The sequence below is a fragment of the Calcarisporiella thermophila genome (assembly GCF_041956535.1).
Source record: "Calcarisporiella thermophila strain CBS 279.70 unplaced genomic scaffold VTP21scaffold_1, whole genome shotgun sequence".
In the NCBI taxonomy this organism is placed as follows: domain Eukaryota; kingdom Fungi; phylum Calcarisporiellomycota; class Calcarisporiellomycetes; order Calcarisporiellales; family Calcarisporiellaceae; genus Calcarisporiella; species Calcarisporiella thermophila.
In genome coordinates this window covers 570011-594952 of record NW_027192191.1, presented here as the reverse complement: position 1 = coordinate 594952, position 24942 = coordinate 570011, and the positions used below count along the sequence as shown (strand labels likewise).

Genomic DNA, 24942 nt, shown 5'->3' with positions numbered 1-24942 from the left:
TCTTTCTTTTTTCAGCCTTGTTTTTTGCTTCTCCAAAGCTTCCTCTCTTCTTTCTTTCCCGTCATGCAATATTACGACGGAGGTCAGAAGCTTTCGTTGTCTCAAAGTCTGCAGGATGATTCCTGTGTATTGTCAGGAAGCACCACCCCCAACAACGAACTTATTGACTATCTTTCCTACACGTGGGGGGACGAGGAGGATATTGCAGTGTCTTGGAGAGTAATGACCAAGCAGAAGAACTCTATAATCAATGGCATACGCTTGGAAAATGCCTCTTGGCGCTGCTGGTTTAAGCAAAAGTATAATCTTCCGACTGCATCACCGGAACAGTTGAACTGGTACGAAATCTTCCCGTTTTCGATACCTTTTGGACCCAATTTCGACCAACATTATAATTAATTTGTTTGGATTTCGTTTTTTGTTATTAGGCTTAAGGATAGCGACGTTACATGGCTTTATGGGCCCCTTTATTTCAATAGATCTAGTTCTCCATACTCTTCTGCTACTTCACCCTCCTCTAATACATCTAGCGGCAATAATACTCATACCTGCACCACTCCTACCAATGAAACTAGTCCTTCCAGTGACAGACTTAAGCCTGTGCTCAAAAAATCATTACGACCCCCACTTCTGTCGCGTAAAACGGATCTTGACATTCACCGCCGAACTATGCACATCTCATCCAAACATGTTCTTGCCGCACATCGGCAACCTCGTCTGCGCTTTAATGATGCGGTTGAACAGTGCATTGCTATCGAATCGTCATTGGAGGATGATCTAGATGATTACGAGAAGGATGAAGGGGAGGAGGGAGAGATCGACAAAAGCGATAATGATAATATTACATCGGAGCATGCAAAAAGTAAACCTGTCCCAATAGGTCGGCGGCGATCGAAACGCCATTTCCAACCGCTTATAATAAAGGTCGCTCCGACTAGACTTAAACCTGAAACCACACCTAGGATTCACACTATCGATGACGATATTATTGATTATGATTGGGCTGCTTGGGATGGGCTGGATGAGGAATATACTGAGGAGGAAGATCCGTGGGATAAGTGGCCTATATCTAATCCGTCTGACGAGCTCTCACCATCTTCACCCGATTCAACATCGTTTTCTTGGGTTGCATCTGGCGCGGGTGCAATCCAATCGGTTGCTGCGAACGCAACTCGGTCTCTATCAGCACCCTCCTTAGCCAAGGCAAAAAATGTTGCCACAAATGTGCGAGATTTGGTGCAGTGGTGTACTGCAGTGGTGTTCAATTCTAGTGTGGTATAAGTAATTGTTAGTCTTAAAAACAATGCCGGAGCGTCTTGGTTCTGCCTCTACTCATCTTCCCACTCCCTCAACCAACATTCTTTTGCTTCTTTCTTTTTTGCTCATTCGTTTATTTTCTTATTTGTCTATCTATCTGTCTTAATACCTTGTTGTGGTTGTGGTAATCTTCTATTTCTGCCCTCCTCCTTATTATCGTGTCCTATTTAGTTTTTTCACCTTTTTGTCATAGAAACTGAATGTTGTTTTATAATTGTTTGGGTTTTATCTTTTCAAAATCATTTTATATTCTACCACGCCTCTTGTTCTAGTATTGATTGTAGTGCCTATCGCTGCCCCTCAATTGCTATTATTGCTCTTTTTATTTTTCTTTCTACACACTGAACTTATATATTTGAGTTTGCAACGAAGACTTTATATTGGTCCCCCTTGAAAAAACTCAACTCTACCCGAGAAACGCTATCTCGCTGATATCCGCGTGCAACCTGTACTTGTTTTCAATCGACAAATATGGAGATGAAATGCCTTATCAAGTGATAACCATTCCGGGGACCAATTTACATTTATGAACCCGAATAACCATATTACGCTGTACACAGTCTCTTGCTCAGTAGAATATTGAATTACTTGCGCTTATCCATTTTGACTTATTGTTGCTACATACAGTAGTATACTGCTACAAGAACGAGAAAGAGTTTAATTCAACGAGATGTTTGTAGCTATATAAATATCTTCAATTCTTTGTCTGCCATTCTATTATGTTTCAATCTTATAATAATGGATAATTTTTTAAGCATCAAGTTTACACTTAGTTTATAGACAAATCAATGAAGAGCCAAATTTATGAAAAATTACAAAGTCTACAAAGTGAAAGAGCACAATGTCCCATAACTTTATATTAAATGTAGCAATAAATATCGAATGTTTTAGTTTTCAGATTTCAGAGATAAGCTTAATATTAAATAACTTCCAAGATCATTGGAATCAGCTCTATATGGTGCTTCTATTGACAATGATTTCGTCTTCACTCAGAAACGGTTGAATATACCTACCATTCAAGTATAATATTGCTAGTCATTTGCCTTTTAGCACCAACAAGACAATCTGACAGTCGTAATATTGACGACAGCTATTGAAATATTTCGCCAAACAATATACTACAGCTGATTATCGGTTATATTGAGCATTTTGGTATCGGCTACTTATAGTATCTGGGAGTAATTTACATTAACAGAGTATTTATTGATTGAAAAAACTGTTCTTTCAATTCAAAGTCGTAATGAAATTATTATGCTGCTGCGCACCCCCAATTCGATTGTGTGACTGTTCTCGAAATCGTCAAGTTTGTCGCGGTTGCATGCGAAAAGAGTTTCCTTCTCTTTGCACCATCCTTTGGACATCCATCCATAGGTATCCTCTGCGTTTTTTATTACATCCATCCCATATAGTACATCGCCATGGGTCCCAAACTCGATCCCAATGAGGTATGTTTTCCGTTGAAAATAAGATTATATAATAAGGAGAAACATAGCAAGGATGTCGATGATAATTAATGCTCATGATAAAATTCCACTTTTCATTAATAGGTGAAAATCCTCTATCTCCGTACGACTGGTGGTGAAGTTGGTGCTTCCTCGTCGCTCGCTCCTAAGATCGGTCCCCTTGGTCTCTCACCCAAGAAGGTCGGTGAAGACATCGCTAAGGCTACTGGCGACTGGAAAGGTCTTCGCGTTACCGTCAAACTGACCATCCAGAACCGTCAAGCTGCTGTTTCCGTTGTCCCTTCGGCCTCTTCGCTCGTCATCAAGGCGCTCAAGGAGCCTCCTCGTGATCGCAAGAAGGAGAAGAACAGTAAGTTTAATCAATGGTTCTATAAGTGCGCAAAAAGCACAGATGAGGAATTTTGACTAATAATTTCTTTTGTCATCGCAGTCAAGCATACCGGAAACCTTAGCCTTGATGATGTTATTGATATTGCACGACAGATGCGATTCAAGTCTTTGGCTCGCGAGCTTAAGGGTACTGTCAAGGAAATTCTTGGCACTTGCTTTAGTGTTGGGTGCACAGTCAACGGTATGTACAATACACTTTTATCTTGAACTTTTCATTGCTTACTAAAAATACTTTTATCTTTTTGTATATATAATAGGCCAAAGCCCCAAGGATATCAGTGATCAGATTGAGGATGGGGAGATCGAGATTCCTGATGAATAAATGATTTGTTTTCGCTTTATTTCCTACAAACATAATGGACTTTTATCTTTGATCTTGTTTTTTTTTGCAATCTCCTCAAGATATCGTTAGCCATCCAAGAAAATCAACGTAGATATAAGTGTAAATGAGATGCATTCTCGAGCGTATCTGAATTTAAATTCCGAACAAAAATATACATATGATGGAATTATGGAAACTTTTTTAGCCTCGATTACAAACAAAATAAAGGAATAGGCGTTCCCTGGTAATCTCACCTGCAATTACCCATCCTTCTTTAATATACCCTTTATATAGTTAGTTTTGTTTTATATTCACTTTCATTCTAATAATCTAATATTAATTGCATGGTTATGGTAAATGTAAACGTAAACACGGCGGTCAAAACCAATGCCAAGCATTGTGAAAATGGATTGGATGATCCTCTCATGTCACCATTTGGTGAGGATCTATTGCGACAGTTCGATCATATGCGTGAAAAGATGAGGGTAGCTCTACAGCAGGAATTGACGGGACCTGAGGTTGGTTTCTTCTATTTCTCTGTTACTATCTGCTTTATCTCCTATTGTCTTTTCTTTATCTTTAAATGAACATTTTTACTAAAATAATACCGTAGGCACCAAAAGTGGAACTACTGCCATCATCAATACCTACTGAAAACAATATCGCGAGCGAGACTAAACGCAGCTGCGCAAGAAAATCTGGATTTATTTCTCCAAAGCGGGACTTCGTTACGCAACTTCGATTGAATTCCGATAATGCCAAAGATATTCCGCGGCTGCCTTCTTCTAAGCCGATAAATTGGGAAAATGAGGAGAGGCGATCGAGCAATGGATTATCAATTGGAAAACGCTTATCGAATCTCTGGTCGCCTGCCATTTGGCGAAAGGAATCTCGTGGAGTAAGCGCGGAAGATTTGGATAGGAACGAAGGCAGGGAGCCCATAGAATGGATAACCCCTTCACCTACTATGGAATCCTCCAATTCAAATATTCAGAGTGACCATTCTCAGGAAAATACTCCCCCTTTTTTAGGCATTAACCGACTGATAAGGCGGCATTCAATTCCAAATGTGAAGGTTGGTAAGAAGCTTGCAGAGAGAGGGAGAGAGCGACGCAATATCAAAGATAAAGCAATTCCACGTCGAACTAAATCACTTGCATGGAGGCGAATATTCGCAAATAACTAACAATGGCTTGAATTTTCAAAGCAATGCATCTTTTATTTTCTACTGATCATGAACTTTCCCATACGTGTTTTTCTTCTGAATCATCATAATATTAGCCGTTCATTTTGGCATTTATTATATATTAGTTAATTTCTTTTTTTTTTTCATCTAATACTTTTTAACTTTGATTTTCTATTTACTCTTTTTTCAAATATTTGAATCCTAATCGATTTTTTTTTTCAATATGACCATTAATCTATTTTGGTTGGACTCAATAACATTGATTGTACATATGGGGAGTGGGGGTGAGTGACTCTCATATTATATGTCATAGTATTTAGAAAAATTTCAAACATATGTACAGAGTAGAGGGGGAAGTATGATGGAGATATTAATGCAGTTAATACATGATAAACGCGACATTGAACAGCGAATATACCTGGACATACATATGAAAAGTAAAAATAAGTGACAAAGATAATGGTCGTTAATTGTTATCTCTGTTCCACGTCAGGCACCTCCACATCATCCATATCAGTCACCAAAGTTTTCTCAGGACCTGTCGTCATCCAGTCAAGGATGGTGCCAGAAACATTCTCATCGGGTACAAGTCGCTGTATATTCAAGCAGCACTCCACCACATCCAACAGCTGCTCTGTCCCACTGGTTTGGATATTGTAGTCAAGAAAGCTTAATAAATCATATTCCATCTTAAGAAGACTTCTCACTGAAGTTCCAACGAGAAGTTGAGACGCATACGCGGCAGTCTTGATATGCCAGTCTATCTCGTTTGATAGCGGATGTTCAGAGGAAGTGTGTAGGTTGATTCCAAGATATGCAGCAAGATTTGAATGAATAAATTTGGCAGCTATGATGTACGCGATGATAACCAATCGCAAACAGCACCCTTCAGACTGTGTGGCCGAGGGATATTTCTATAGGGGATGGGGAAGAGAGAGGGAGTTAGCGAAATGGAACAATATATGGTAACATGATAGTACCGTCCGTAATCTGTCCAGATATGAAGTAGCTAAAAGAAGCGTGGCGGTTGGGCAAGGAGTTGGCAGAGCATAGCGCTCAAGCAAGGGTGTGGATTGGTTAGAGGAGCACTGGTGGTTCGTTCGTGTGATAAAAAGAAGGCGTCGGATAGAGGTGAAGAGGTATTCATATCGTTCAGGAGAATAGCCCTCCCACTGAGATAACGTATATTTGACAATGCCTCCTATATGGAACAATGGGATTTATCCGGATCTCAGAAAGTAAAGGAAGCAACGATAGGATGAAATACCTAGTGCCCTGCTGTTAAGAAACCGGCCCCTGATCGTTCTAATGAATGAAAGCAGAAGTTTGCCCTGGGAAGGATTAATGACGGTATAAGTGTCGCGTAATCTTGCCGCTAGCGAGTAAGTAGTCGGAATGTAGTAAGGGCCTTCCGGGCCATATGTGTAAGCAAAATCAGGGTGAGATAAACTGGAACGGCCTTGATTCCATTCCATTTCTTGTTCAAACATGATTGAGATTAGAGTGTGAGAATCAAAGATTCCAATATATATAAAGTCAATGGACTAGCTTTTAATCCAGCTGTGGTGCGAAGATTCAACAGAAAGGATGCGGCGGGCCGCTTGTTTCCGTGAAAAAAAATAAATGTAGCCAAAAGCTTTGTAGCCGTGAGCGGAATTCTCTGTTGGTGGGAGAAGCAGCTATTGAGGTTTCTCCTTTAATAGCAAAGGTGAATTTTAACTTTTCATATTGCAACCCCCCGGCGCGGCAGGTTCAAATAAGAAATCACAAAAAAGCGTCAAATGGCTCAATCTCCAATTCGGGGAGAGCCGAGTCGCTAGTTCACTATTCTGTGATTCAAACCCGGGCAATGAAAATGGTGGTTTTTTAAAACAAGGGTCCTAGTGTTTCTGTCAAACCCTTCGCCTAAGTCAATCGAAATACGTCTCTCACAAGAGGGATCCTCAAACACCGGCAGTCTCGCAAGGGAGTTCAACGCTTGGCAGAGAGGGCTAGTAGCTGACACATATAATTCCTAGTGTTGGGAACGTTTTCTCGGGTCATTTTCGAAAAAAAGGGTTTTGTTTGCTAGGCTGAGTTGAGAAGTTCAGGGTCCGAGATCAGCCCGACTCTATTCCACTTCTGTAATCAATTAACAGGAAAGATCACCCTTATTTTCCTAGCTTTATTATTTAAATTAAAAAATAACGGGAAGAGAATAAATAATGCTACACGAAACAAATGAATGACAAGTTATACAGATGGCATGAAATAGATGAAAGAGTGGGAATGTCGAACCTAAATAATTACAGCTGTATAAACAAAATCAAGAAACAGGTGTAAACAGGTGGAGGTGAGCTGGAAAACATCACAGCCATTGCCATCGGATTGGAACCCGTCCATCATTCAGGCTATGGGCTATCCGGCTGAATGCAGCTGGAGATAAATCCAAATCCCCTTGGTTGACGCAGGAGAGACAGAGATCCACAATGCGCACACGCACTTTTCCTTTCGGCCCTTCTACCAAAGCTTGTCTACCGCATTTCGCTTGCTTTCGGGAATCCTCGCGCTCAACCTTTCGCCCCCGTCGTACATGTTGGATGCGCCGCCCCCTTTTCTTCTGCTTTTGTGTATTATAACGCCCTTTTCTTCGCATTCCGATTGCGCCCAGTTTTCTCCCGTTTTCGCGACCGGCGCGTTTTGAAGAGCCTTCTCGCCATTTTTTCTCTTGAAACTGCGGCACATTTAAGGCGGCCACAAGATCTCGATCGCGGTACATCCCACCGCAGGCCAGACTCGATCCTTCAACCGTATAGAACGTGCCGTCGCCTTGATAGCGCGCTGCTTCTTTCGTCAACGGTTTTTTCGGCTTCTTCTTCTGTTCTTTCTTTATCTTCTGCTCAACCTGATGCTTTTCTGTATGAATGCTAATAGATTTGGTATTGTTTGAAATTTTCACCTTATCGACGATCTTGTTAGTAAGATCGTCCACCTTCTGAGGAAGCTTTAAGTTAACCGGTATTACTGGCGTAGCCTGCATAATCGAACTTGTTGGAGCTCGAATCAAAGATTGTAAAGGGAGAACGGTGCCTGCTTTCTGTCCTTTCTTTTTTTTCTGTTCCTGCTCGTGCTTTCTCGCATTGGCGGTGACAGATTCAGTTAGATTCGAGCTCTTCGCTTTGCTAACAACTTTTGACGCAAGACCATCTGCCTCGTGCGGTATACCTGCATCGATTTTAACCTCTGGTGATGATTGTAGCATTGATGCTGTAGGAACTTGAAGCACTGCTTGCAATGGAAGAGTGATGCTGGTCTTCTGACCTTTCTTTTGCTTCAGTTCCGGCTTGCGCTTCCCCGCATTGATGATGATAGACTTTGTCAAATTCGTGCCCTTCACTTTATCGACGAACTTTGAAGTCAGATTCTCTACCTTTTGAGGTATATCTACATCGACTTTGGCTATTGGAGAAGGCTCTATCGTCTTGACGGTTGGAACTTGAATCAAGGTTTGGTTCAGAAAAGCAGCATTTGTCTTCTCTCCTTTCTTTATCTTCTGCTTCGGCCCTTTCTTTCCTGCATTGACGGAAACGGGTATAGTCATATTTCTACCCTTCAGTTTGTCGACGATGTTCGAAGTCGAGCCAATTTCCTCCTGTGGTAGATTGATATTAATATTGGCTTTTGGTGAGGAGCGTAACATCGTCGCTGTCGAGGCGGGAATCAAAGTTTGCAGAGGAAGAAGGGTGCTTGGTATAGAAGCGGAAGTGGAGTTGAAAACCCTAGTCATCTTGGAGGCATCAGTTGCAGAAGGCAGAACAAAGATAGTGGGCAGCGTAGTTCTTTCTTGAGATACTGAAGTTGCTATTGCCGGAGACGCTTGTGCTATAGTAGCCATCTTCTGCATACTGTAGCTGAAATGATTAATTGGTAGACTTGCCACAACTTGGTCGTATAAGGCATCACGTTTATAGTAATAAGGGGCATCATCAACAACTCCTACTTTCGAAGGACGAGCACGAGGTCGTGTCAATCCAAGGAAAATTTGATGGTTAGTGACAAGGGAGATTATGAGGATACAAATGATCAAAACACTGGTAGTGAGGATGCTAATTGTGAGTGAAAGTAATTGATTTCGTATTCGATGTGCTTTGTGTAGATGCATATAAATTAGAAAATACAACAGATTATGGATGTGTATAATGCTTTGGAGTAATGGAGGTGAAAAGAGCACTACCAAGCGGTTGAAATTACTTTTTAACATTCCAATTGTCACTGTTCATGCATAGTTTATACCAAATTAGGCAACTTTAATTTATTCATTCCAATCGAGCTTAGTGCGTGTTGTAGGGATCAATGATCTACTCTGATTGCCGTCAAATTTCAAAAAAGACACAGCTACTTTTATCTCACAATTAAAAATAGAATAGAAAACAAATAGGTATATAATATATGTGTAAATATTCGATAGAGTGGGTTGCTAATAGTATATAATTGCTCTATTAATCATCCTTTGACTCCCTCATTTCTTTGAATATTCTCGCGGGGGTGAGATCAAAATCATCCTCCTCCTCCTCTTCCTCTTCGTGATCATCATACGATGGTGGCTCTTCTGGCACCCTTATGAGATTACCTCCTACAAGTTTGAATGGACCCGAGCCGCCAAACAGTTCATCCATGCTTTGTTCTTGAAACAGGTTCCCCAGAGGGAACAATTGCGCGTACGATGTCACGAAAAGAAAGAAAAGGACTAGAGTACTTCTGAGAAGAACCATTTCAAAGTTTAAGCAAGCGAAAGGTAAGTCATATGGTGTGAAAGGAAGAAGACGAGAAGGTGTTGGGTTGAAAGGTTAAAAAAATAACAAAATGCTTGAGGGGATTATCCTAAAAAAATTTTTGATCCCTATTGGTCAAGCATTATCATTAGGAATGTGGACTTGGAATTTGATAGCAATACACCAAAATAAGAAGATAAAATGTTCCTTTCAAGTATGTATGCACTGATATCCTTCCAACTTATAATTCCACCGATCACGACTCTTCCTTGTTCGAAGAAGCTGAGAAGCTCAAGGGCTTTAATAGCTTCCTGGAATGAATATATTTGATTCTAAATAGTTTATATAACCTATTAGTCCCAATAAATGAATTCATAATACTCTAATACTAACATTGCCGTTAGACGCTTATCCAGTTGCATTATCCTTTGAGTTTTAAGTAATTTATGATGTTAATCTACCAAAAAGATCCTCAAGAATATTTATATCAATGTTCCTTTACAGATATAATTCAATTAAAATACCCAAGTCCATACTTATTATGAAGTGGTTTATAGTCATAGATATTTTCTAGGCATATTTTGATATTAATCAGCATTTTCTTGATAATGAGAACTTCACAAGTTCTCTCAAACACTTATTTCCATCAGCTGCAGATCCTACTTTTTCACTTCCAGAAATATACTAGAAAATATCCCATATCATTTTTGGTAATATAATTCTGTTCAAGGACTTTTATTGCGTCTTCGAGGGAGGCTGGTAGTGTTTACCTCGTTACATTGTAACATTTTAAGATATAGAGCTAGATTTCTCTGCAAGCTAATGAAAATACCGTTTTTGAGTCAAGATTGATTACATGAATGATGGTTTCTTGCCAACTACTAGATGGTGAGAGCCAGGCCGGAGTTTGAGATACACTTTAAATGCCGTGCCCAATAAAATATATGCATATATAAACTCTTATAATATATATGAAACAGTCCATAGTTTAATCTTCAATTTTTTTGATGTGGCAAGGGATACTATTGAAACGTGAAGTTCAGTAGCAATTTTGGAAAGTGCAACTCGGAACACATTAGATATCTCATATTGAAACCGTGATTCATATAACTTTGCTAGGATATTATCTAAAATACCTAACTACAATCCGTCCATCAATCGGTACAGAAAGAGTTAGTAGATGCCTAAAGCAGATATAGGTACCATAGTAAAGTTTATTTGAAATAATTAGTGGATATCTGTGGAAAAGTATTCTGTCAGGGCAATACATGACAAATATTATTGTTTTCAAGAAAATGAATTAGTAAATGAATTAATCCTGGTCATTATATACTCGATTTTTTTTTTTGATTTTCAGCTCGATTTTCGAAAATATCCAAAATTTAGAATTAAACATACGTGTATATTATACACGTATATTTGATTCTGAATATCCTAATACGGGTTTTTTGTATTTCACAGCATACGATTTCCCATTAGAGCCCCAATAACCTAAGTCGTCATTACTTGCCACCTTATTCTTCTACCATTCCATCAATTCAATATTAAATCGATCTAATGGCCTCAACTGTAACTATTCTGCTCGCGCGTGGCCAGAGGCAAGTCGTTAAAACGACACCAAATATGATTTTGAAGCAGATCGTGACCACTGTTTGCAAGCAGCAAGGTTACGCGGATCCAGATGCTTTTGGACTCAAGTAAAATTCAACATCAATAATTATTTAATAATCGCTATGATCTTATTAATAAACATTAATATAGGTATAACAGAAATGTACTAGATCTTTCGCTCTCTGTTAGGTTTGCAAATCTACCTGCCGGAGCAAAATTAGAGCTGATCAACATTGCAAAATCAAATAGTAAGAGAAATGTTATACTTTATCATCAATTATTGATCAAGCTCTAACATAAATCTCAATTTATTAATCTCAGCTGTGTCTGACATCACCATTGCTCTACAGTTGGAAGAAGGTGGGCGCTTGGTTGATAAATTTTCACCCAACGCGTCACTTTGGAATATTCTTTTACATTTTGAGAAACAATCCAATGGGTGAGTATATTTCTTTACTAAATATCCAGACAATAACACTCCTTATTGGATTTGGTTTTCGAATGTTTAATGTATTATTTTTTAGAGCTCTAAACCTTACTAGAAGAGAAGCTCAGCATCCCAAGAATCCCAACTCCTTAAAAAAAATTGCGGATAAATTCAAAAATAAAGAGGCGCCCGCATCATATCTACAGCCTGTATGTGTAGTTCTTAATAAAGAGGTATGTAGACGGCCCAGCTCAAAATGAATACAACTATCCGCATTAATGCCTGTTATATCAATAGTTCGGCTCTATTCAATCCTTAAAGACCACTACACTACAATCAATTGGGCTTACTTCGGGTAGTGTTGCGATTCGCCTTTGGTTCCGATTAATAGACGAAACACTTTCAGCTATGCTGCCAGAAATAGAGGCGCCAATACCTACTTCAACAAATTCTACCTCTACTGCATCATCAAAAACTCAGAATGATGCTCCGCAACCAGGTCCAGTGCCAAGAATTTCAGAACCTGCCCCTTCTCATGCCTCTCAATCACGAACTCCCCCGCCTCCACAGCCTGGCCCTATTCCTGTTCTCCCTCAAGCTTCCGCTTCGCACGCACCGCAACAAGTACAACAGCCCGCTCCTCCCAGTGGTACTTCTGAAAAAGCGACCGCCCCGCTCCCTCAAACTTCACCGCCTCAATCCCAAACCTCCTTCTCTCCTGCTTCACTGCAAGATCCATCCCCTCCTGCACCCCAACCTGAGCAACGACCTAGTGCTGCCCCAATTACACCCGGACCTACATCCGCTATGCCTATTACACTAGCCCCTGTAGCTGCACCGTCAACTCAAATTGATGTTACTCCTTCTCATTCACAGCCAGCCACTTCTCCTGCTCATTCACAAGTACCGCCTATTTCTCCCACGCAAACTCAGGAAGGACAAACTACTAAGGCTCCACAGCCACAGCCTGGTCCTCAACAGGTTACATTGGTTCCAACAAAAACATCTTCTACCCATCCGACGCCAACCCCAGCAGCTGTTCCTTCTATCACGATGGAAGTTGACCCGAGTAGCACCTCTATTCCTTCTCCGAAGCTAAACGAGCCTCAGAATGTTGAGGGAAGTGGAATCGATCGCGATATCAAGGTATACCGCCCTCCTGCTGATACCGGAGTGCCTTTATCTAATAGAAGTAAGAACACAAATTTTGGGTCCTTTATATGGCGATTCAAATTCCAATTTTTATTTTTAAAGTTGACCTCCCGGATTCCTTCTACGAACTTACGCCCGCGGAACTTCGTAATATTTTGGCAATACAGAAAGCGCGGCATATACAGGAGGAGAGGCAAGGCTTCAAAACTCGTGCAGTTCGAGAGATGGAAGAGAAAGCAAAAATGAATAAATATCCAAAGACTGCAATTCGTGTGCGTTTTCCGGACCGGATACAGCTTCAAGCCACATTTCTTTCGAAAGAACCTGGTAATCATATTTATTATATCTAAACAGCTATTAATGAGTGACTTAAATCTGCATTCTTCCTATAACATTTAGTTAAAAATATCTATGAATTTGTGAAGTCTGCGTTGTGCAACCCCAATCGTGCTTTTACACTCTGTAAGTGTCAAATATCGTTTATTGAAATCATAAAATAGGACACTATGAATATACCAAATAGATACTGCTCCCCCTATGCGTCATCTTTCCGATGAATCTATCTCTTTATACCACGCCAATCTTGCCCCTGCATCCGTCGTATATTTCTCGTGGAAAGAGAATGCCCCTGAAGAAGAGTCCTATCTTAATACGAGTTATTTATCCCGGCTTGAAGATCTCCCGGTGCCTGCGGTAAACGAGGTGAGCATGGCTATGGCAGTGGACAATGTTGAAAAAAGGGATGAAGAGGCTGTGAATAGGCAGAGAAAAGAGGAAGCGGCTGAGGAGGAGGACCGGCGGCGGCGTCTTGCCCGCACTGAACAATCTCAGACGAGGCCATCCTCTTCCGGTCCCAAGATGCCAAAATGGTTTAAAATGGGTAAGCCGACTTCTGGGCTTAGCTATTCAGCTTGCAATTAACTCTACATACTTATATCTATTAGGGAAAAAATAACATAACATTTCGCTTACATATCTGTACGAGTGTAAGCTACTTGCCAATTATAATTAACGTATCTTGGGTTGATGTGTTATCTCCAGCATCCATGCTGCCAGTGCACTTTTGTTTAATGAATAAATGTCTTGTCTCCCTCCTCTATGCCACATTTTTTTTTATGTTTTTGTTCTATTACGCATCTGCCAAGTCCGAGCTTGGGTTGCAGCAAGCCCTTTTGCATATGCTGCATAACCCAAGGTATTTCGGTCGAAAAAATTTCACTTTCCATTAGACTACTTAATATATACAAATATCTCGGCCTTCCAAGTTTCTCGAAATATTAGAGTTAGAGTTCGTAGTGATTGTGCCTGCCCAGACTCTGAATTGAAAAAAAGCCTAATTACTTCATCTAGGGATCATATGCTATTCGACTAGGAAGCGAGGTTGATTTTGCAAAGTTAAAACGGCAATAAGTCTTGTCCATTTGAGGTCCATAGCATGCACGTTCATCATCACGCTTGCGATCTCATGTCGTTTTGCATTGGTGATATAGCCAAGTTTCTAAAGACTAAATTCGATTGCTAATTGATTGTCTGCATTACTGATTCATCCTGTTTATTTGGCACAATACTGAGGGTATTTTCAAAATGCTGAGCCTCGTTTACTTGTAGGTGCGCGGTAGTTGCCGAGAAACTAAGGTAGGAATTTTATGACTCGAGATGAACAGAGGTATATCATATTCAGCGAAATTTGGAACATGTCGAGAGTATAAAGTAAAGAAAACATATTTTTCTGTTATAATATTTTTTTCTTTTCTGTAGAGTGAGTGTACAGTCATTCATTTATTCATGAAATACTGCATGGTTTTTCCGAGGCTTGAGTCAATGGTGCATATCGCGGAGATATGCCCGACAAAAGTTTGGCATTTTCCTAGAGTAACAAGGATTGGATAGGGGGAATGGCTGATGATCATTTGAAAGAATGCAACTATGGTGATTAAAGTTGGTATTGTTATGGAAAAACCAAAAGTATTTCTTATTACTTAAATTTTCGGAATAAACCAGCTCCTGATATCTGGTAATTAGGGGCCCAGTAAACTGCGATGATGAACTTAGAGCATTTTGTGTAATTTGGTCCGCAACCTCCTCGGTTAAATATCGCCGGCCATACGGCAAGGATCAAGAGTGGCAAGTAGCCTGTTGACTAATAGTATTCACATCCACCGCTACCACTTCCTTGTCTTATTGGAATTTCACCGAAAATTATCTGAGCTTTCAACTCCTTTATTTCCGACCTCAGTGGCCTGTGTGACAATATGTCATGACTGTGTGGATTCGGGCATGACAATAGAGTACAAATGGAGATAGGCAAGAGTGCCGTATTTCCCAAACTTGGATTTAAAAAAATCAAACAAGCCTTGTGTTCAGTGTGAAAGGAGAAGCTTACATCTGCGTCCTTGAGCCAAGAAAATATACGACAAAAAAAAATAACCTGTAAATGTTTTATCCAGGAACTGAGAATCGCGTTTACCAATGTACCGACCAAATCGCCGAGCTCTCCGATAACCATTGTCATCATAGCTTCGCCTCCGTAAGAATCCTTATAAATGATAAAAAAAGTATTCTTCAGTCTTTCACAATTGCAGTATTTTGTTTTATCTATAAATTTCTTTCTCTCCCTCGCTTCCCCACTTTACCCACTTTATTTCTTAATAGAGATACCCCTTTTTAGACATCAAGAAGAGGTAGAAAATTAGAATAGGCGTTCAAAGCATTTCCAAAATAAAGGCATATTCCAATAGAAAATTTGGATACAGAACCATGAAAAAAACAGTATATTTCTTTCTGGCCCTCGTCGCGACTTGTTCTCCAAGATCTCACGCGCAAGGCTCTTGGGAGCTCATCGGTCGTTCGGGAGTTCCTGCTATGCATGCAGCAGTAACGACAGAGCGAAAAATTGTTATTATAGACAAAGGTTGGTATCCTATTTGAAGGATGTAAATGCGAGTTAACTGGACGGTTTCTCTCACCGATTCCTTAGCTGAACCTTCAGAAATAACCCTAAGTGATGGCACTTACGCATGGGCATCCGAGTATGACTTCACCACAAACGCAGTTAGACCTCTGCGAGTATTATCCAATAGTTTCTGCAGCGCAGGGTCTTTCCTCGGGAACGGCACCCTATTAAACGGTGGTGGTGATAATCGTATTCTGGATCCGATGACTCCTGCCCAAAGAGGATATCAAACCATCCGTCTTTTTAATCCATGTAAGGTCCTTGCTCAGCATCATTTGTCTGAAAACTTTCATTGAGACAACATAATTGTTGCATAGGTGATGATGAGAAGTGCGAGTTTGTGGAATCGACGGGACTCAGGATGAGCAGTAATCGGTGGTATCCAGCCATGATTACCATTCCGGATGGCCGTGTCTTGATAGTGGGTGGCAGTCTCAAAGGGCAGGGGGCGGTTGCCGCACAGTACAACAATCCAACTTACGAGTTTTTCCCTCGCCAACAAGGGGAACAACCTAACTACGAGCTACCTATCTTGCGGGAGAGCATACCCAATAATCTCTACCCACAGTTGTACATCATGCCCGATGGTACGATGTTTGTACTTTCAAATAAGCAGGCTGTGCTCTACGACTACATTAAGCACCAGACAGTAAAAACACTTCCGACGGTACCAGGCGTGGCACGCACCTATCCTCTTACTGGAAGCAGCGCGTTGCTCCCACTAGATCCAGAAAAGAACTACAAGGTAGAAATAGTCGTGTGCGGGGGGGCCTATGAAATGGTGCGAACAGTGGCCGCCGACAATACTTGTATTCGAATTGATCCTATGGCTGAGAACCCGCAGTGGAGCATGGAAGAAATGCCTAACCGTCGCACTATGCCAGACATGGTTCTACTGGCTGATGGAAACGTCATGATTGTAAATGGAGCACAGATTGGATTTGCTGGTTATTCAAATGCACGCGAGCCTCAAGTAGGGACAAATCGTGTTTTGTTTTTGAGGGTGTTTAAATGTCTAATGCTTTCATGGCTCTAGTTCACGCCCATCCTGTACGAACCGTACAAACCAGAGGGCAATCGCATGACACTCCTTGCGCCGTCAGATGTCCCCAGAGTATACCACTCGGTGGCAACGCTCTTGCCCGATGGCCGAGTTTGGGCTGCAGGCTCCAACCCACACTCACGAATTTCACCACAGACTGAATTCCGGGTCGATGCCTATACGCCTGATTATCTTCGAACTGGACGTCCGCGTCCAACCATCGAAGCTGTACCCAGCGAAATTACCTACGGTCAGGAGTTTTCACTCACCCTTGACCTGGGTGAAGAACCAGCAGAAAATGTGGAATTAAAGACGGTGTTGGCCAACTTGGGATTCGTGACCCATTCCACACACATGAGCCAAAGACAAACGATCATGCGCAACAAGGTGGTTAGCTCTGGCAGGCGCGCCGAGGTCAAAATTACTGCGCCGGAAAATGCCAACCTCTTTCCTCCAGGAAAGCATTTTATTTATGTGCTCTATAAGGGAGTGCCCGCAGTTGCCAAGCAGGTCCACATTCACTAATCAACTCTTTCATTCCTTTCCCCTCTTTAAAATATGTGTCTTTAAATGTTTATTTAATTACGGTTGGCCCGTGCTCCGGGTTGCCTTTGCATATTTGTGTCGGTCAGAGCCCTGACCGACACAAAATCACATTATATACTCTTAATTCTAACTCGACCCAAAACCCTATAAATAATTTTAGCTTTTCTCTTTTATTTCTTGTATAGTTTCTATTCATACACCTCTCAATCGATAGCAATAAATTACAACTTTCAAGGGCACTTGGCATACAAAAAGCAAAATGCCTCCAGGTTGGTAGGCAGTAGCATCGAATACATATCATTCAAAATATACATCCAATGCAAACAATGCAAGTTATGGGAGAAAACGGGTAGATAATCGTAGGAATACATTGTCTTTAGATGAATGAAATCTATTATTCACCGCGAATATGCAAAAAGAGTATCAATAGTACAATAGGGTGAGGAAGAATTAGTTGCGTGTTAAAAAGAATAGGTATTGCATTTCATCATCCATATCTGTTACTGGCAGGATAGATCGATACAATATTGCTCTCGTACACACGCTGACGCTCTTTTATCCGGAATGGTTGATGGTGATAGCGGTCAAACCAAAGACTCCTACGTACACTCTCAGGGAGCATTGACGATTGTGAGCTCTGGTTTCTAGCATTTTGTTTTATCGAATGTTCTCGCTGAGAAAGTGAAGGGTCTGAAGAATACTTGGAAGAGGCCACTAATTGTTGTTGCTGAATCATCATAGACAGAAGCGACCGTCTTGGAGCATTTGAACGTTTTGGGTCTATCTTTTTGAACATGAAATCAGTTTGGGTTGATTGCATTCCTGCCGGTTCTGACTCTATATTTAAACTAGATGATATATATGTATTCCAAGAGCTATCATCTACTAGAGTGTTTTGTGTGGAGAGAGAAGAGGATAGATAGCTTTGTTCGGAGGGGAAAGGCATGGGATTACGTGGAGTGGGATAAATGTGCATTGTGATTTTTATTGAAATGCAAAGAGTGAAGGTATCTGCAATAGAATTTATCAATTGAGCTTAACACATGGTCATAAGAAAATCATGGAATGACAAATCACACGTCGGTTATCTTGGCCAGATTTGTAAGGTGGATAATTATTTGAGATTCGAGAGAACCTAGGAGAAAAAATAGAACGTCAGCGGACTTGCGTGTATTCCCCTTATTTAATTCAACTTTTCGGTTTCTCTTCAGTTTCAAAAATCGTTTGATTGCATTACTTTTAATCATAGTAGCTTTACTCATGGAATTCCCAGAACTTGGCAAGCATTGTGCACATTCCGATTGTAACCAACTAGATTTTCTTCCTTATTCGTGTAAATACTGCAAACAGAGCTTCTGGTAAGTGTTCAAAATGCCAGGTGTAATGCAATTGAGCAGTTTTCTAATGTCTCCTAATAATTCCATTATTAAGCCAGGATCACTGGAAAGCATTAGATCATAACTGTCCCGAGTATACACCCTTCGATGTTCGCGTTCCTGTCTGCCCGATTTGTGATCAACCTGTTCCGATCAATAGGGGAGAAGATCCAAATATCAAGATGAATAGGCATATATCCGATGGCTGTCCTCCCACTTCCCACTCCAGCCCAACTAGTACCAGCGGCAATGGCAATGGTAGCAATGCATCTAAAAAATCCAATCACTGCTCATTCCGTAATTGCCGCACTCGTGTACTTGTTCCTATAGTGTGTTCGAAATGTCAACTCTCATTTTGTGTGAAGCATCGTCTCTATTCAGACCACAACTGCGCAGCTAATGATAGTACTATAGGCACACGCAATACACCACAGGCTTTGGCTGCATTATTGAGAAGCAAGAAGGCAGAAGCCCCACCCACCAATATGAATGCAAGCCCGATCCTTGCTTCTGGTGGATCGTCCGGCAGATTTGGGCTGTTTAATAGAAAATGAGGAGCCGCTACATCGCTTGTTGCCCTCGCACTGCATCTTGTTCCTCTGTAATTAGACCGCGATCCCTGGACATTATTTTCATTTACGTACTTTGATATCTTGTGTATATAAAATTTTGTAATAAATACTATTTATTGGTGGAAATCTGTTTATTATTTTCAACATTCTCAATAAAATAGACGTGTTAAGGACAACTGTGCATATAAAAAGACATGACTTCAGAGATATAAATGCCTTAAAGTGATATAGCCTCAAGGGGGCAAGAAATCAATTATCAGGTAAAATTATGCGATAAATAGAAAATATTAGGTGGGGCGTGCGTAGGGGGTAAGTAACGGGCCCTGGCAATATGCACTCGTTTGATGTTCTGGCAACGATGAATTAAGTAGGATCAAAGCCATCTAAAAGGCCCTGAAATTCATCCATGCCTTTGTATTTCTTCCATCTCTACAGTGTCAGGGGGAATGTTAGAAGAGCATGAGCATGGTAGAAATAAATGAAAATGAGTATAATAATAGCCCAGCTTTAAGTACCTTATGGTTCAGAGTTCTAAAATCCTCTACACGACTAATGCTCAACAAGTAGCGTGCAAGAAAGAAAAGCTCGCGGTCCAAGTGTCGAGTCAGTGGGCCGTTTTTAAAGGCTGTGATTTTGAGCCCACACTTGGGATTCATTGCAAAATTTCTAGACAAGTCATCAACATGGATGGTATTGCGTGCCGAATACCGGGGCAGCTTTGTCCATATCACCTCAAGGGCCTTGACCTGGTGACGGTAAGTTTTGCCGGATTTAAGCGTGGAAATACTAAACATGCTGGTGATATCTAGCACTGCATAAAATGGGCTTGAGATAAATACCATTTGCGTTCCCTTCCGACGTCTCTCTTACCAAAAGCAATTTTATAATGTGGGCTTGTTAATAAGCCCATCTCTGTAATCTTTGCTTCAAGAGCGCTCAGCTTCGTTTGGCTCCAAATGACGATATCATAGTGTTCATAGGCTGCAGCAAGGAACAGGTGCGTTCCGGGTCTGACCAGCTCGCCGATGTGGTTGGCTGGGGATTTGCAGTCGAAAATCGTATAGTCTAAGTCGAGCACAAGAAGACGTTTGCCCTCGCGGAGCGGGTTGATGATGCGGATCTCTGTCTATTCGAAAAAGGGCAATGAACACGGGAGTTTGGAATTCAGTTATAATCATGTGACATTTACTTTTTCAATAGCAGAGCGTAACCTTTCCCTATTCTTTGGATCTCTCGCAGCTCCTTCATCATCAGGGAAATAATCTATATATGTGCAGTCTAGATCATTGAGGACATCAGGGAGATCCAAGCACTCGCTCGGATCTTTGATAATGTTGGCCTCCGGGGTTCCTAATTTTATTGATGGCAGAGATTTAATAAACACGAATCTAAACTAAGGCGAATCTAAATAAAACACTTTACCGATCATCATAAATTCCACCTTTGAACCCTTATATTTAAGTGGCAAATTTTCCAACACTGCGTCATCTTCCGGTAATCTGCCCTTCACCAGGCCCATTATCTTCTGCCGCTTCGGAAGAACACTGGTGACCTCGGAAAGAAGGAGTTTCACTTCGCCAACCGTGGAATCGATTGGGATTGACAGTGAATACTTGCGAGCATTCCAAGAGACTACAAGTTCGACCAAATTGCTCTTTCGCTTGGGAGTTGATGATGTGGGGATGGCATCGGAGGGATTGGAAGTGGCGTGAGTATGGGGTTCACTGGGTATAATCACAGGAATGATGTCACGGGATGCGGAATCAGACCCCATAATGAAGTATGCAAGTGACAATAACAATACAAAGGGTAGTAGCTTTAATGGGAGGAGGCGAATTTCCGATCTTATGAACAAAATCGGCCGTCCCAATATGGATGATTCTAGTTAATTTAAATAGGCATGGGCTGATCATTGGTTTCAGTTTTAATTTTTTTATTCCTCGCAGCCCGTTCTGGTTTTCAGGAACAGGGACCATATATGTGAAAGGGGAGAACGAGGCAAGATATTTATCACTCCCTTCCTCCCATAACCAATAAATGGCGGCCCCATCCCCCCTTAGAATCGAAATCACTTCACCAAGTGATTCTAAACATCAGCAGATGCATCGTCTCTCCACAACCCCGAGCGAAGCCTCCATGTCTTCCGCACAGAGCGAGAGCCTCTATGACAGCCTTTATGATGGAGTGATGGATGCCGACGACCCCGATCAGCCCGATTCGGATGAGGATGAGGAAGATTTTGATTTTGATGGGGATGAGCCCTCGTCTCCATCCATCCCCGACGAGGATATCGATTTCAACCTTGTGTATGCAATACACCCTTTCCCGGCAACAGTAAAAGGACAAGTGACAGTGGTGCGCAATGATACTCTACACTTGTTAGATGATTCAAATAGCTATTGGTGGCTAGTAAAAGTGGTGCGAACAGCGGAAATTGGCTATATACCCGCCGAGAATATCGAGGTGAGAACAATACGGATTGCGTATCTCTCTGCTTGGCCGGGGGCTAACTTTTTCAAATTCAGACTCCCTATGAACGTCTAGCGAGACTTAACAAGCACAAGAACGTCCAGGTAACATAGATCTTGCACTTCATTCTCCAACTATACTCTGACCTGTTTGATGTTGATGCTTTTAGTTCTTGCAAGAGTTAATTCCATCCCTTATAGCAGCAGGATCTGAACCAAATACCCCGTCCACCAAGGCTAAAAAGGGGGTGTCGTTTGCCCCAGTGGCCGTTTGTGACAGTGAGGAATCAGGTTTCGAGGATGATTTCGAGGAAGACTACGACAATTATAGCGGTGATTCTGATGAAGAGTCAGAACAAGATGACAATGCCGGGCAATCGCAGCATAGAGAGCAAGAGCCTGTGCAGTCAAAGCTGCAGACAGAGGCGCAACAAAAACAAGAGCTTCGGCCTCAACAAAATCAACCGGGGGCGCCGGAACGTAAACCCACCTTGGACTTGGCTGATGACTCGCAAACAATACGCCTCAACATTACACCCCTTATTGCACGAGATGATGAATCAGCCCCCTATGATAATATGTTAGATCAAAAACAGGAACCACAACGCTCAAGAAGCCCCGGTGGAATCCAGCCAGCAGAGCGAAGACCTCAGATAAGCGTTAGCGACGTTGATGGAAAGAGTGCAAGTACCCTTGCCAAAAAGGAACCACCGCGCAAAGAAAATGCCTTCAAACGCCTGTTTTCACGCGGCCTTAAGAGGAGGTCGTCTGCAGCTCCATCGATAGCTTCTGAAGAAAGCGACATAATTTCCATCGACCGGACCTCGATCACAAGCTCGCAGTCCTCAAACTCAGCGCTGGATTCGCGACAAGATTCTGTCGAGCTGTCGCCGATGGATATCAGCTCTAGTTTAAGCGTTGTGCGGGTTTTCGCTGGGAAAGACATGAACCTGGGGTCTGCCTTCAAGACAGCGTTGGTCAGTTACGACACAACCGCAGGAGAGCTCTTGCAGCAGACGCTCTCGCGGTTCAACGTTCTACAAGCGGACGGATCGCCGGCGAATCCAGAGGAATTTTATCTGAGCGTCGCGACGACAGAAGGGGGTAAGCAAACCGTTTACGTTTTTTTTTCGTTGAATGCATGCCGACCAGGTTAATCCTTTTTCATTTGTTGTCCAGAACTGTATCCCATTAAACCGCTGGACCGACCCCTGGATGTCATGCAATATTTTATTAATCGTCGCTCCTCTCAAAATGCTAACCTTAGAAGGCGCTCCTCGCAACCGGGGGAGAAGAGCCAGGACGACGCTGGCATTAAGTTTTTGCTGAACAGGAAACTCCCACCTCAAAGGGCAATGTCTCCTACGCAGGCTTCTCTTCAGCCACCTCCCCAATCTCTCACCGCGCCCATGGCGTCGGATTCTCCACCCGTGAACGCCACAAATAATTCGCCCCAAGTCATCCGCATCCACATCTCTATGTTTCCTGAGGATGGGCCCAGCGCACGATCCGTGGCCCCCAACTCGGGCTCGGAAAGGGACCGTGTTGACTCAGTGTTGGCCATTAGAGTAGACGCCGTTGCCTCGGAGGTGTTGGCGCAGGCACTTGATCATTTCCAGGCTAACCGGGCCGACGAAGAAACCGAAATTTACAAGCTAGCCGTGGTCCTCGGAGGGCAGGAGTACACGCTACGCCCGGGTGAGCCCATCTCACCCATTTGCACGCGGCATGCGAATGCCTCGTTCGTATTGAAGCGGCTACTCCCGCCCAGTGTAGAGCAACCACGCCATGAGGCGTCAAAAGATCAACAACATCCGCGCCAACCATCGCCCACCCTCAAAATGACTGCGCCCTCGCCCGTTGTCACTCGGACGGACAATTCTCCCACCGACTTCATGGAGGTGAGCCCTGCTGTTTCCCGAGGCGAGTCGCCGCGGTTAGCGGTGGAGAGAATGATGTCTCCCGAGGAGAAGCGTGCAGCCCCGGAGGCTAGGATGGAGGAAAATGCTGGCTGGATGGAGCGGGAGCTGGCTGGAATGGAGGGTGAAATGATGGATCTCAGTTTGCGGGATATGCCGAATGCAAACGCACTGAGGATGGCACTTGAAGAAGGTCCGGAGCTATCGCCGCAAGGACTCATCCCACCTGCTCCGGTCGAAACCAAAGTGTTTGTGGACACGGTGCAGCTTACCGGCGCTCAGAATGCCCTTGCCAAACTCGACGAAGCCATCGCAGACTTGTCCCCCCCTGGTGCCCGTGAAAACGGACTAGTGCCGGCAAGTGCTGCAGATGACTCGGCAAGATCGATGGTATCCCCAGTGTATGGCAGCGGGTTCGATCGCCCTGCAGGCCTCCCTCCCACTACCCCGCTGCCCCCCACCCCCATGGCCGCTCAAGAGGACGTGCCCATGGACATTGCACAACGCCCGATTCTTGGCCCCTCTCCTCAACCCCCTCCTCAACCCCAATCACCCGAGGATGCGCCTAAATCCCAGGCACCAGCCACTGCGACCACAAAGCCGCCCCCTCCACCGACGGCCACGGAGGAGCGCCGCGAGCGCCGTCGCTCAAAGCGCATGTCGGTCCGAGATTCCTGGCTGATCTCGGACTCCTTTGGCCTCGAGGACCTGATGGTGATTGTTCGTGGGTCGGCGAGGATTGATCTGCAGAACCAGACCTCTCCAAGGCCCGTTTCGACCGTATCCGACCCGTTGGACGCCCGAGAGCGGGAGCGAGAGGGAGTCAGGGTCAGAGAGGATGTGAAGGAGATCTTCCGGGAGACGCTGGGAATGTTGGACAAGCTCGACGAGGAGTTGGATCGGATCCTGGAGGATGCGGTGGTAGTGTTTTAGATTCCGTACTGGAAAATACATACATCTATTTATATTTATACTTGCGCGGGTGAGTATGTGTTTGTATGCTCGGGTTTCATGTGCTTTTTGTTGCTTTGCTTTTCCTTTTTCTTTTTTTTTCTCCTTTTTTTTCGCTTGTCTCTTATAAACCTATTTATTGTCAGAGTCTAGGCTTGTGGTATTACCTTCGTTTTTTATTTTAAAAAATAACTATTTAATGTACTTGTTCCAATCATTTCCTTCTGCCGTTGTTCTGCGATTTTTTTTAGAAAAGTAAAATATATATATTTATTTTTCATTCTCATGCAGAGAGAGGTCTCCCTCCCCGGGAACCCACGAAGGCTTGATCCACGTTTATGACTTTAGGGGTGCCGATCGGTGGAAATGCCCTCGCGTTTGAGCCTCCTGACAAAAGAAGTTCTCTTGGCAAAAATCGATATTTATCTATTGTTCGCTTGTAGAAGATCCATCCACTCTTGTTTATAATATCAAGATAAATATATACTCTAGAACA

At 42.6% G+C, this 24942-nt stretch overlaps 11 protein-coding genes across 11 annotated transcripts; 7 read left to right on the top strand and 4 right to left on the bottom strand.

The window, feature by feature from the left end:
- Window positions 1-63: 63 nt before the first annotated feature.
- Window positions 64-1281, top strand: VTP21DRAFT_264 (uncharacterized protein; the record flags this gene model as incomplete). Its single annotated transcript, XM_069392854.1, has 2 exons — window positions 64-338; window positions 429-1281. The coding sequence occupies 2 exons, from the start codon at window positions 64-66 to the stop codon at window positions 1279-1281; spliced, it is 1128 nt and encodes a 375-aa protein (XP_069256643.1).
- A 1454-nt stretch (window positions 1282-2735) lies between these two features.
- VTP21DRAFT_263 (60S ribosomal protein uL11) lies at window positions 2736-3492 on the top strand (the record flags this gene model as incomplete). Its single annotated transcript, XM_069392843.1, has 4 exons — window positions 2736-2762; window positions 2865-3129; window positions 3211-3351; window positions 3428-3492. The coding sequence occupies 4 exons, from the start codon at window positions 2736-2738 to the stop codon at window positions 3490-3492; spliced, it is 498 nt and encodes a 165-aa protein (XP_069256642.1).
- A 344-nt stretch (window positions 3493-3836) lies between these two features.
- VTP21DRAFT_262 (uncharacterized protein) lies at window positions 3837-4678 on the top strand (the record flags this gene model as incomplete). The annotated part of the gene is made up of 2 exons (XM_069392832.1): window positions 3837-4010; window positions 4106-4678. The coding sequence occupies 2 exons, from the start codon at window positions 3837-3839 to the stop codon at window positions 4676-4678; spliced, it is 747 nt and encodes a 248-aa protein (XP_069256641.1).
- Window positions 4679-5151: 473 nt separating this feature from the next.
- VTP21DRAFT_261 (uncharacterized protein) lies at window positions 5152-6168 on the bottom strand (the record flags this gene model as incomplete). Its single annotated transcript, XM_069392821.1, has 3 exons — window positions 5152-5592; window positions 5659-5879; window positions 5946-6168. 3 exons carry the CDS (start codon window positions 6166-6168, stop codon window positions 5152-5154), a joined length of 885 nt encoding a protein of 294 aa, XP_069256640.1.
- An 857-nt stretch (window positions 6169-7025) lies between these two features.
- Window positions 7026-8561, bottom strand: VTP21DRAFT_260 (uncharacterized protein; the record flags this gene model as incomplete). The annotated part of the gene is made up of 1 exon (XM_069392810.1): window positions 7026-8561. The coding sequence occupies one exon, from the start codon at window positions 8559-8561 to the stop codon at window positions 7026-7028; it is 1536 nt and encodes a 511-aa protein (XP_069256639.1).
- A 2425-nt stretch (window positions 8562-10986) lies between these two features.
- On the top strand, window positions 10987-13574 carry VTP21DRAFT_259 (uncharacterized protein; the record flags this gene model as incomplete). The annotated part of the gene is made up of 9 exons (XM_069392798.1): window positions 10987-11126; window positions 11191-11288; window positions 11362-11479; window positions 11565-11700; window positions 11765-12659; window positions 12722-12946; window positions 13019-13081; window positions 13143-13499; window positions 13564-13574. The coding sequence occupies 9 exons, from the start codon at window positions 10987-10989 to the stop codon at window positions 13572-13574; spliced, it is 2043 nt and encodes a 680-aa protein (XP_069256638.1).
- A 1802-nt stretch (window positions 13575-15376) lies between these two features.
- Window positions 15377-17139, top strand: VTP21DRAFT_258 (uncharacterized protein; the record flags this gene model as incomplete). The annotated part of the gene is made up of 4 exons (XM_069392787.1): window positions 15377-15530; window positions 15597-15824; window positions 15890-16545; window positions 16609-17139. The coding sequence occupies 4 exons, from the start codon at window positions 15377-15379 to the stop codon at window positions 17137-17139; spliced, it is 1569 nt and encodes a 522-aa protein (XP_069256637.1).
- A 508-nt stretch (window positions 17140-17647) lies between these two features.
- On the bottom strand, window positions 17648-17980 carry VTP21DRAFT_257 (uncharacterized protein; the record flags this gene model as incomplete). Its single annotated transcript, XM_069392776.1, has 1 exon — window positions 17648-17980. One exon carries the CDS (start codon window positions 17978-17980, stop codon window positions 17648-17650), a length of 333 nt encoding a protein of 110 aa, XP_069256636.1.
- Window positions 17981-18420: 440 nt separating this feature from the next.
- On the top strand, window positions 18421-19090 carry VTP21DRAFT_256 (uncharacterized protein; the record flags this gene model as incomplete). The annotated part of the gene is made up of 2 exons (XM_069392765.1): window positions 18421-18518; window positions 18592-19090. The coding sequence occupies 2 exons, from the start codon at window positions 18421-18423 to the stop codon at window positions 19088-19090; spliced, it is 597 nt and encodes a 198-aa protein (XP_069256635.1).
- A 381-nt stretch (window positions 19091-19471) lies between these two features.
- VTP21DRAFT_255 (uncharacterized protein) lies at window positions 19472-20882 on the bottom strand (the record flags this gene model as incomplete). Its single annotated transcript, XM_069392754.1, has 5 exons — window positions 19472-19537; window positions 19624-19919; window positions 19979-20234; window positions 20298-20458; window positions 20531-20882. The coding sequence occupies 5 exons, from the start codon at window positions 20880-20882 to the stop codon at window positions 19472-19474; spliced, it is 1131 nt and encodes a 376-aa protein (XP_069256634.1).
- A 263-nt stretch (window positions 20883-21145) lies between these two features.
- Window positions 21146-24428, top strand: VTP21DRAFT_254 (uncharacterized protein; the record flags this gene model as incomplete). Its single annotated transcript, XM_069392743.1, has 4 exons — window positions 21146-21571; window positions 21634-21681; window positions 21747-22680; window positions 22756-24428. 4 exons carry the CDS (start codon window positions 21146-21148, stop codon window positions 24426-24428), a joined length of 3081 nt encoding a protein of 1026 aa, XP_069256633.1.
- Window positions 24429-24942: the final 514 nt, after the last annotated feature.